The 12450-nt window shown below is 45.4% G+C and overlaps 2 protein-coding genes across 2 annotated transcripts; one reads left to right on the forward strand and one right to left on the reverse strand.

Annotated features, from left to right (window-relative positions):
* Window positions 1–1510: 1510 nt before the first annotated feature.
* CCR75_008797 (uncharacterized protein) lies at window positions 1511–2755 on the forward strand (the record flags this gene model as incomplete). The annotated part of the gene is made up of 1 exon (XM_067966846.1): window positions 1511–2755. The coding sequence occupies one exon, from the start codon at window positions 1511–1513 to the stop codon at window positions 2753–2755; it is 1245 nt and encodes a 414-aa protein (XP_067815701.1).
* Window positions 2756–3129: 374 nt separating this feature from the next.
* Window positions 3130–3825, reverse strand: CCR75_008798 (uncharacterized protein; the record flags this gene model as incomplete). The annotated part of the gene is made up of 1 exon (XM_067966847.1): window positions 3130–3825. One exon carries the CDS (start codon window positions 3823–3825, stop codon window positions 3130–3132), a length of 696 nt encoding a protein of 231 aa, XP_067815775.1.
* Between the last annotated feature and the right edge of the window lie 8625 nt (window positions 3826–12450).

The following is a 12450-nucleotide window of genomic DNA, read 5'->3' on the forward strand; positions in this document are numbered from 1 at the left end:
GCTCTGAACTCAGCCCTGGTCGGTTCAAACGTCTGTTTGAGCCGGGCTTTAAAAGCCTCTAGCATTTCAAAGACATATGGGTCGCGCAACTTAAGGCCCAATGCCCAAGTTTTGGCAAGACCTGCCGAATTTGATTGAGCGAATGGGACTTGCATTTGTTCGTCGATGATGTGACGTGCTCTTATGGCATCGTCCAACTCGACAAACCATCTTAAGAGGGAGTCTTCTTCGGCTCCCCTATACTTAGAGATATCAATCTTTAGAGTTTTGGGACGACGCGTATGCGTCATCCTAGGTACAGGGGTCTGTACGTGTTGTAATCTCAACAGTTCTGCCTGTTGAGAGCATTGCTGATTCAGCAAGGCTACCTTCTCCTCCACCTCGTCAAGTTCATGTTGTATGAACTGGGCGATGGCTGAATGGAGGGCATCTCTGTCCAAACCGGACAGCGTGGCCAAGATGGCATCGTTCCCTACGGTCGACTCATTCGTTCGACCGCACTCCTTTCGATATCACTTAGAAAGGAGGAGCTTTCACGTAAAACGTGAAGTGTTTTCCCACTATCATCTAACATGTCCATGCTAGATGAAGGAAATGTGGCCCTTGGACGGACTACAAAGCGCTACCATGTGTAACGGGGCACTACGACTTGTACAGCTTCAGTACAAGTCACTTCGCACTGCTTCAGTTGCGAGTGGTGCCTTACGTTATTATAGAAACACTAGTACGTGCAGAGGAAGACTTCTCTTTAAGTTAACTAGCTTAAAGAGGGTAAAATGAAAACTGTATTAATATAATTAAGTATCTCTTCTTTCTATCTGTTAACTCTAAACTACTTATAATTAATACTAAACATGCAACTGAATTCTTATCTTATCTTCTCTCTCTCTTTGCTTACGTTTACAGCTGTTTAGTCTGCGGGATAAATAGATATAATGGTCTATACCTTTTATGGATAAGATTTCTGAACATTACTACATAAAGTAATATTCTCCAAATATTATCTACATTTTAGATAATGTATTATTAACAACCGTTAAGTTGTTAATTTCATGTAACGTTACACCCCGTTTCAACACCAAGTGGCAGGTCTAATTACTTCACATGAAGTAATTGACCACCCCGTTAAGTACACAAAGTGTACTTAATGGGTTTAAATAACACTATGGCAACTTTAGCCCGTTACATGCCATCGTGAATGTTCAAATAGACTCGTCTGCGTCTCACCTTTTGTAAACACTATAGTCTTCACTACAGGAACCGAGCGCAACACAAATGAGCGAGCAAAATATGTGTTAGTCTTCAAATTTTTATTGTATAGCTAATAAAAGTTATATTTGAACCTTGTCTAATTATCAATTTTAGCTGATCGCGTACTAATTAGGACAATCAAAGGTTTTTTTTTTACCGACAATCAAGTGGTTATTACTTTTAAAGCATTGATCAAATTGAACGTAAGTTGTCTAACTGTCTGCTCAGAAAATTATCATATCTTCACTTTCCAACTAGGATGGCGAAACTCAGCATTAACGACGTCGACGTCAAAGGCAAGCGCGTTCTTATCCGCGTGGATTTTAACGTGCCCTTTGCCCAGGATGGATCTATCTCCAACACGCAGCGCATCGATGCAGCACTACCTACCATTCAACATGTGCTGGATAACGGCGCCAAAGCGGTGATCCTGATGTCGCATTTAGGTCGCCCGGAGGGTAAATTCACGACAAAAGATTCGCTTGCACCTGTTGCCGTTGCCGTGGAACAAAAACTTGGCCAAAAGGTCACCTTTTTAAAAGACTGTGTGGGACCTGACGTAGAAGCCGCTTGTGCTTGCCCTGCTGAGGGAAGCGTCTTGCTGCTTGAGAATCTACGTTTCCACGTTGAGGAGGAAGGCAAGGGAACAGATGACAAGGGCAATAAGACGAAGGCCTCTGCTGAAGCTGTAGCTTCGTTCCGCGCATCACTTAGCAAGCTTGGTGACGTGTATGTGAACGACGCATTCGGCACGGCCCACCGCGCCCATAGCTCAATGGTGGGTGTGAACTTGCCAATCCGATCTGCTGGATTTCTTCTGGACAAAGAGCTAGTGTACTTTGCGAAGGCCCTGGATGCCCCGCAGCACCCGTTTGTATCGATTTTGGGCGGGGCCAAGGTCGCTGACAAAATCCAGCTCATCATGAACATGCTCGACAAGGTGGACGAAATGGTCATCGGTGGTGGCATGGCCTACACTTTTAAAAAGGTGATTAATAACATGGAGATCGGTGATTCCCTATTCGATGCTGAGGGTGCTAAGATAGTCCCAGAAATTGTAGAAAAGGCCAAGAAAAAAGGCGTAACGTTGCATCTTCCTGTGGATTTTGTAATTGCCGACAAATTTGCTGCAGACGCTGCTACAAAGATTTGTACTGCGGAGGAGGGTATTCCTAGCGGATGGATGGGTTTGGACATTGGCCCGAAGTCGCAGGAGGCATTCAACAAGGCTGTAACCAAGGCCAAGACGGTCGTGTGGAACGGTCCTATGGGAGTATTCGAGTTCGATGCCTTTGCCAAGGGTACAAAGTCCGTTATGGATGCTGTGGTGAATGCGACCAAGTCTGGTGCTACCACAATCATTGGCGGTGGCGACACGGCTACATGCTGCGTCAAGTATAAAACCGAAGACAAGGTCTCTCACGTGAGCACGGGCGGAGGCGCTAGCCTGGAGCTACTAGAGGGCAAGATTTTGCCTGGAGTAGACGCCCTTTCGTCGGCGTGAAACGCGCGTCGATTGGATCTTGGGAGGAGCAAGCTATAGTCATTTTTTTTTAACGATTCCAAATATATACCACACTTGGGACAGCATAGAGAATGTAGGTGTAAACATTTTTGCAGATATTTTTTACAGGTACTTTAATCTTAAGAAAACGTAAAAGATGGCACAAAATAAAGGCATTGTTTGCGGCTAAAAAGGATACGTAACGTACACTTGGCAAAACAAGTAAGGAATGTGCACTTCCATGCTCGGATGCAGCCATCGGGTCTATCCGCCGTTTCCAACTGCTTCATCTATATTGAAGACAAGCGTAGACGCAGCGGTTCCCAGGCTTTAAAATAAAAAGCAGCTAATCCGGGGAGGAAAAAGGAAGGCGCTTATACCTCTGTGGTAGAATAAGAGCCCGTGTAGCTAATTTGGTCAAAACCCGTCATAGCAGCGTAATTATTAAATTGCTGCTGAGACTCGTTGTACTCACGCTCGACCTTGTGGCTGTTCCACTCCTCCATTTCACTCTTGTAGCGTGCGCGGTCGGCTTTCTCTTTCTCAACGAACGGTGCTTTTTGTTCATCTGTAGCTTTCGACCAGGCCTCGCCCAGCTGCTTTGAGATCTCCGTGTTCTTCATATCTTGATGCTCAGCCTTAATACGAGGACGCATGACTTGGCTGTAGAAAAGGAAGGCCGAAGATGCGCGCTTAGGAGCGTCGGGGTGCTTCTTCGCGCGCTTGTTTGGCACACGTAGGGGACCATCGTACGCTGCCATCTCTTCCTCGTACCGCTGCTTATCGGCCTCAGCTGCAACTTTCCAAGGCTGCTTATCCTCGTCAGACATTTTCCCCCATGCGTCGGCAATGGCGCGCATCACGTCTGTCACCTTGGAGTTGTCGGGCATCGTGGCCTTGATCTCTTCGCGCTTCTCCATAGAGAATAAAATGTAGGGTGACTTGCCACGCTTCGGAGCACCTGGTGCCTTTTTCTGCAATCGCTTGCGCTTCTTCCCGCCAGCAGCCTCTGTCTTGATAGCCGCCCAAGCCGCGCCAGCTACATGTTCATTCACCGCAAGTGGTTCCATGGCTAGTCGTTACGCGCGAAAAGAACTTGACTTCTCTTGAGTATGCCGTATAGTCAGCGCAGGCAAAAGCGAAAATGATAAACTTATTATACCATACAAATTCCTTGACAGCTGGTTCTGTTTAAATGTGGGGAATTACTAGCTTGATTAAAATATCTATGTTATACGTCGCCCTTCCCGGTGACCATCACCCTTTGGCTGTAACCAACCAATTCAAGTAACGACCAAGTAAGATAATTTAAAATTCGCACCTGCTTCTTTCTGAGCGCGATTGGGGCAAAAAGTTAAAATGAATAAAACTGCAAGTGAACGCCTAGGTCTCGAATGTTTAGAAATACATGGTTATCGAGTTTGCACGCTTGCTCGCTGCGGTCGGCTTGTGGGTGATGTACGATCTACCGATGTCTGACGAATCGTTTGCGGTCGCTACTGGTGCTTACATCAGTTGTCATCGTACCTGAACATACGTCGGCGCGTCTACTGCGCTGTGCAGTTTGATAAGATTGCTGAGCGAACGTCACAGTTGGCCGGCTTGCCTAAATTTGAAAACTAGCCACTAGATGGGATCAATAAGCAAGAACGCTTGTACGACCAGCAATTGGGAGTCGTACTCGGCGGTGCACGCCTTTTGCGTGCCCCACCAAGATGGTTATAAGGAACGTTGCCGCCAGCATGATGCGCTAGATCTAGTCGGCTATGCTTTTTTTATTTAACATTGCGGTTAAAGTCATCTCGTTATATTATTGGGGGTTCAGCATCCGAATGGAGCTTCGCTTGCTTACTTAGACAAATAAATTACTGTTGCAGAGCTTGCAAGATTTTTTGGGCTTTTTCGTTCGGCTCAAATCTCACGACGATTCACTGTAGGCTCATTACACGTCGTTTCACTGCAAGCTCCATTATAAGAAAACTGGCGAGCAAGCGGATTAACATAGCTGGACATTGGCAGCTGCCATCAAAGTTTGGCAAGATAGTATGACGAAACTTCGCGACATGACTACTTGACTTGCAGAATTTCTTTGTTGGGTTTAAAGTATGGTGGCAGAACATTCATTTAGCCAAAAATAAAGATCCTTCCGACCTTCTTATAAGACTTTAGTAGCTCACTGCACACGAAGACGAGAATAGTCTCGATTTGCACGAATCGCCAATGATGTGGCACACATGACGGACATGATCAAATTGCGACGTCGCAGCCGCAAACAAGTAACTATCTTTCTTTACGAAGCTAATCAAAAAAGCAATAGAGGGCATCACTATGAGGAAAATGCAATGGGATCATCGCTTCTGACACGACGACTGGTTTGCCCAGATACTCGAGCATAAAGCTGAGGGCCGACGCCGTGTAAGCCATCGTGTCCGTGCCTTGCAATACCACGAAGCCATCATAATCCCAGTTGAGCCAATAGGTTTGCTTAAGCTGATAAAAAAAAATCCTCAAAAGATATACACTACAAAAAAAACTCACTGTAACTGTAATGTAATGGGCAAATATCGGTTGAAAAACCGTTGTTGTGGTACATTGACCTTATGGGTAAAATACCCTCTTATCTAATTTTTAAGAAAGTAAATTACTTAGATCCCATTTATTATGGGTAACAAATGTGGTCGCCGCCAGACATAAATCTGGCGGCCAAATCTATTTTAATTTAGTTAGGGTAAGGTTTTTAAATTGAAATAACTAAATAAACTGCAGTTCCCCTTTTGATCTCAACGCGTCAAGTGCCTTTCTAAGGCTTGCGCATTGATCTGTAAGAGATAGAAGCCTTTCTAAGGGATATCCTCTTGGGCACTAGTTGCCACTTGGTTCTACGAACCCCTGAATCCCTTTCATTAAGCTTTAATAGCTTTTACGACTCCCTGATTTGCTAAACTCATTAGTTCCATATAAAATGAGAGACTCTCTAAGTCTATAAGTCTTCCGCTGACTTAAGGAGCGAGGTAACTCCGCTACACTTGGTAGCTCTCATAGTCAATCTACGTCTGAGTCCTTACAATACTAATTTCTCACTAAAATGGAAGTTTCTAGAACTTTCAAAGGCGCACGCGCAGCTTATGACAAGCTCAAAACTCTGTTTGGGCTTAAACATGTAAAGTTTATTATATCCTAGTGACCAGAGGTCCTGCATGCAAGGCTTGAAGCTTTTATGCGATATGAATCCTCCCTAATTGGCCGGGTACAAGATCACTTAGCGGCATCTACACCTAACCGGTTAATCTCTGTGCTTGATTCAGAGCCGAAGGCTCGCCCTCTTGCTGTCAATGTAAAGACATTTGAGGGAAAAGAGAGAGAAAATCTCCCTTTTAGATTAAGCAGACGGAGATGTCCATTGACTCCGCCCTGTTCTTAACAGAACGACAAAACGTGGCTACGGCCATTTCCCAACTCGGAGGTAGAGCCATGGAGTGGGCACTTTCGTGCAGCGCGTCCATAAACGACGCTTTTCCGTCATGGTTTTCGCTGAAACAGCAAATGACTAGCATGTTTGCACCGCCTGATTAGGCTTCAAGCGACTCAACAGGGTAAACGAACCCTAGGGAAGGGCGTTATATCCCTTAGATACGTGGAGTGGCACGTCTAAGTCCATTAAATGTTGTCGGTCGAGGTGGCACCATACTGAGCGTCAGTAGTGACACTGTTGGTGGTTCGCCAGGGCCCTCAAGGGTGCAATATCCCTGAGATACTTAGATTGGCACGTCTATGTCCACCGAGTGTGGTCGGCCGAGGTGCCACCATACGAGTGTCAATAGTGACACTATTGGTGGTTCGCCAGGGGCGCACTTTAGGTCAAACCCTTCTTATGCACGTGAAGCGACACGTTAACGTTCGCTGGATAAGAAAATATTAGTTACTTATATCCTTGTCGGATGTCGAATTAGACACCATGCCGGATGTAGAACCAATACAGGCTGGAAAATTCGTGGACGTGAATGTCCCGGCCTCTAAGAGGGGTATCGTCTCTAATCAGAGACAGAGGAAACGCAAAGCGTTTATACCCTCCTCACAAAGTGGTATGAGTGAGCAATTACACACGCTTGAAAATGGTGTAACCGTTAACATTGAGGGAGAAGTTAGCCTTGCGGCAATCCCTTCGTTACGTGCTCTTTTAGAGCTAGACGAAATGTCTATTGATGAGTGTGGCCGAGCCTTAGAGGCTGGCGACTTATCTGAAATGGTGGTCATTCGACCAACAATTGAGTTAAACTCATCGATACTTCTGGACGAAGCTGTCGTTGATGACATAAAAGCCGCACTTAGTGCGCGGAGTGGGTCATCGATCCTTGAAGTTCCGACGGATCCATTTTATTTCTTGATTAAGAAATTCCAAGATGTGGTATGTACCAATCTACCATCTGTTTTACCTCCGGAGGATCTCTGAGGGGGTATAATTCCTTAGGGGCATGACCTGCGCCGTTGTAACAGCATGTACATATAAACCCACGAGAAGCAAGGTATCACTGCCTCTCTATACAAACGGTGCAGCTTGTAGCATGCACCGCTACGGTCCGTTTATCGAACCGTTCACGGAAAGCATCTTTGCCTGCTTACAAGTGTACAGCGGTGCCGGAAAAAGGCATGGATAAATAATTTTGCTTCACCCTTACCAGGCTTGTGAAGCCTGGATAAGTCGAACAATGGAGTATGAAATACGATGGTTGGTCATACCAGACAAATGTGTTAGGTTTACCCTTAGAGGGCAACAAAGGCTTGTTTTCGGTAGCGAACCCATATAAACGTTAACGCTAACATGGCTCTCAGATTGATCCTTAGAGTCACTCGTTTCCTTGTGATGCAAACTAGCAACACCAGCAGCATTCTTTCCTTCACGATCACTTCATTCCTGGTGACGCATTCTAACACCACCAAACTGGTCGTCGCCCATGGAGCCATCATCAGATGACTCCCCATCACTAAAGAGGTCCGACGTGTCGAACAGTCTCGTCATCACCTCTTTGATTATCATGATAGAGCCCTAAGGCTTAATGGACTCAGCCCCGGGTGATCCGCGGCCCTCACATTAGCCACTGAGTCGAGCAATGACGGTGACTTGGAAGAGTCACCTACAATTGCTACAGCAGTCAGAAGCGCAACGCGCCGCTTATGACAAGCTCAAAACCTTGTTTGGGCTTGAGCACGTGAATCTATTATCTCCCAGGGACTAGAGGTCCTACATGCAAGGCTTGAAGCCTTCATGCGGTACGAAACCTTCCTGATCGGTCAGGTAAAGGACCACTTAGCGGCATCTATGCCAACTCGGTCTTTGACATACCATCAATGATTACGTTTTTCGTGGTATCGCTGTTCGAGCCGGTACTATTGCAGCGTTCAATTTATTAAACGCATGAACAGTTCGTCACTCTCCTGTTGCTTTACGCACACAGAAGGTAGGAGATCTATGTGGGGAAGTTACTTCCCTCACATGACCCGCTGCTAAGCGTTCGGTAAAAAAATTGTCGATTGCTATTACTTTTTCACGAGGCGACGGCCACTGCCTCATGACACAGTATTTCGAGCCTGGAAAAAGGTCGATTTCGTGTCGAGTGCCTTTATCCTTAGGCAACCCGCACGGTACAGACTCATGGAATACACCCTTGAGTCTGATCAGATCTTTATATAAAGGGTTTGTCTCCAAAGACTCCTAAGATTGGGACGTAAAACGTACAATCCGAGTCTTCTCATCGAGGCCCCTTCGTTCGTCGATGTTTCCAGGAAATACCATTGCCGACCTAATATTGGCAACGTAGTTGTCATCTGTAACAAGTACGCAGACCTGCTTGCTTTTCCACTACGCAGATCACACAACAACGGCAATTAAGTTATTCCCGAAGTTTACTTCGGAGGCGCCATCAGATTAAGTGTATAAGCGCCTACACTTGATCCATTTTTTACTGAGACATTTAATGTCTAAGTCTCCTCTTTGGTACTTATTTCGAAAGGTAACTGGGAACCTTTGACCACAGGTCTCTAAAAACTTATTCCGCAGATTCTTGGGACTAATTCCCTCAAGTTTTAGTCGGGAGTATCCCCCCAACAGCTTCTAGCTGTGGTTGCGCAACCATAGCGAGATTCTATACGATCGACTCTCCAGTCGATCTATTATTTTCGCACTGTCTCGTATAAAGAGGCGTCAAAATATTTTTTGCTAAACGTTGCTTTCCAAGCAAACATCCTTGTTCCGTACCACGCAACTTATTCGAGTAGTCGAACTACGACGCTGCCTGTGCTTGTGCACAGCCGTCGGAGTCTAACTCCACAGTGTGATGGTATTCACACTGAGGTCTGGCGCAGTCGTGCAATCGATCGAATCACAACTGAGGCCATCGAGCTCACTCTTCATCCATGGAAGGGATTTATCCTAACCATTAGACCAACGGTGCCCATAGGCGATAATGGCAATAACGGTAGTTCAAAGGCGCCGTCAGGATAGAACCTCACCGTAAGACATCCACACGATTGTGGACGCTCCAAGACGTTCATCAGATGACCCTCTGTTAAACGAGAGACAGGCATTGGCACCGCTTGATGCTGCCAGTATATGCCATGGTGTGAACTTTCTGAGCCATGGTAATCCAAGGATGACGCCAATTTTTTCATCCAAATAAAGAACGATGAAATCATCGTCGTTCTGGTTACCATTTAAAGTTTATTGGATACCAAATTCACGCTTCTTTACTGTTACAGATGCGCCTGTCGCTAGGCGCACTGTCATCCTCGGTAATGGTATATCGCGCTAAACGAATTTGAGCCTGCGATCTTTTAGCAATTGGCGTCGAGTAAAATTGGTCGACGCCCCACAATCGACTAGGGACTCAAGTGACATTTTATTTGACATTTTTATTTTCAAGGTGATGAGTGAAACCTCTTCCCTGGGGCAGTTACAGACAATGTTTGTGTGTGAGGAGCAACTTTCGTCAAAAGCCCTGCAAATTCTTTTGACGTTGCTGGATCAGTAGGGCGCTGCGCACCTACTGACTCCGATCGGTTTTTGACAATCCGCCTCGCCGTTGCGATTTCGCAACAGCGTCGGATCCGCGTCCTCCGCTGTTCCTGGTGGGAACTCGATTTTTTCGATCCGTCTTTCTAGGCACTGGCTGTGGGGTACTACACTCATATGCGTAGTGGCCCGCTTTTGACAACAATTACGTTTCTGTAATCGTTTCTAATTTAGAGCGAGCTTTTCGCTCTCTACATACGAGAAGTCCATAGGTTCTGAACCTCCGTTATCTTGTCGTCTCGGAGGACGATAAGCTCCAGAGTGGACAAAAGCCTGTTTAAGACTGAAGTCCTCCTGTTCCGCTAGAGATTGCCTGATCAAAAGACTCTGATTCAAGCCGGAATAGGTGGGTCTTAACAGACCCGTCTACAAGACCTTAAATTAACACAGTACCCGTGCATGTTCATCAATTGGATGACACATGATACAGCTGACCAGGTATCGTGAATGCTGGGCATAAGCGTGAAGGTCACGCTTGCCCTGCTTCAAATCCAGGAGCTCGGCACGAGCCCTGGATTCGGCACGTGGCGGCTCAAATATTAGCCTGAGCCGGGTCTTAAGGATTTCATACACCCGAAATCCTAATACAGCGTGACGTTTGAGTCCCAAGGCCCAAGATTTGGCGCGTGCGGCTAAGTTGGGCATGCCAAATTTCACTTTCGTCGCATTATCACTGATGCGGCGAGCTTCTATGGTATCGTCTAATTTGACAAGCCATCTTAAAATAGGAGTCGCCTTCGACTGCCTTAAGCTTAAAGGTTTCTATTTAAGCTTACATGTCGACGTGGAAGCGTCGACCCGCTAGTGGCATGTAAATGCTGTTGTCTCAACAGCTCTAATTGTTAAGCACCCTGTTCTGTCAACACACCGCTTATTGAGAGCCTTCTTGGTTAAGCAAGACTACTTTCTCTTGAACACCATCGAGTTCGTGTTGTATATACTCGGCTATCGGCGTATGTTGTTCGTCTCTTTGTAGAGCGAACAACATTGCGCTAACGGCTGGCGCGCCTACGACCAAACTCATGCGCTCGATCGCTCTCAATTCAATGTCACTTAAATGAGCAAACCTTTCATGCGTTGCGTAGTAGCCTTCTTGAGAGGCTTGAAAGCTCCCTCCTTCATTATTCAATATGTCCATGATGGATGGAACGTTCGTGACCGAATTACCAAGTGCTACCAAATGTAACGGGCACCCTTTTCTAGTACTGACAACACTACTAGTCAACCTACACTGATTACAGTGAAGGTGGGGCGCCTTGATTACTTCACGTACACTGACGTGCAGAGGAAGATTACAGGTAGCTGATAAGTTGTAGCTACCAAACTTTTATTCTAAGGTTTGAAAATAAAGAATATGGAAGAACTGTATAAAGTTATTAAGTTCCTACGTAAAGATCTCCTACCTCCTACTGACTTTGTTATATTAGCAACTATGTATGGCGCCTACTTGTACACCGCATCATCGTGTCTTAGAAAGATTAGCTGGGTTGATTTAAACTTGAATTAACCAATCAATAGAACTAATGTCTTATTGCGTCAATATAACAACATTTGGTAATATTGGAACTATTAAGTCAAAATCAGTAAAGATTATAATTTTGTACTTCTTTATTTATTTCCTATCATCGAAAATAATATTTATTATTCCTGTATAGAAAAAAATATTTTTGTAACCGACACCCCGTTACATTGTGCCAAGTTTATTGGGATAAAGACATGCTACAATTGGCCAAGGGGCTCGAATATTTCTAGATTTATCCCATTCAGGATGTTCCTTGGAATGATATGTAATCTATTTCTTAACCTAAAGAAGAGGAGGAAAGAGGTAGGATAGGGGCCTTAACTTTAAACTTCTTTATTATTTACTCTCTTAGGAAATAATGCTCATTCTTTCTCTTGTAGGAAATAATACTTATGCAACGGGACACCCCAATACATTATAGATGTAACGTGTAACGGGCTAAAGTTGCCTAATGTTACACAGTCCCCGTTAAGTACATTATGTGTACTTAAGGGGATGGTCCATTACTAAATAATAGTAATTAGACCCAACACTCGGGTGTGGTGCACATTTGTGACCAACCCTTGTGGATGTGATGCACATGGGTGCATTCACATTAGGAGGGATGACGCCCAGCGTCATCCGTGATGACGGCTAGCGTCATCCGTTACGCGAGGTATCTATAAAGATACGCTCGCAATACATATTAAATGATATCTATAGAGATATCATTTTAATTGGTAAAAATAGGTATTTGTGTTTAATTCTATTAAATATAAATCAGTCTGAAAACTACTTCCTACTTGGTAAGTGCGCACGAGGAGACGGATTACCGCTCCCGTGACGACACTTAACCAGAGTACTTAGTGTGTTGGGTGAGGTCGCTTGCGCGCCCACCACAACTACCTCACTGCACGCAAGAGAAGCAGGTTTAACCGCTTCCTCGCTGTGCTAGGGTGTGTGTCTAAGTAGAGCGTGGCCGCATTACGACGTGCCCGCCTACACTTGGTAGCACTTGAAATCCTTCCCACGACCCGCATCTCTGCGTGTGTACGTGAGGATGAGCCTCAATATTGATTGGGCTCATTTTCCCCACCTCTCCGAACATCATCGGGAGGTGGCAGGGCT

The sequence above is a fragment of the Bremia lactucae genome, linkage group LG8, assembly GCF_004359215.1.
Source record: "Bremia lactucae strain SF5 linkage group LG8, whole genome shotgun sequence".
NCBI classification, from domain to species: Eukaryota; Oomycota; class Peronosporomycetes; order Peronosporales; family Peronosporaceae; genus Bremia; species Bremia lactucae.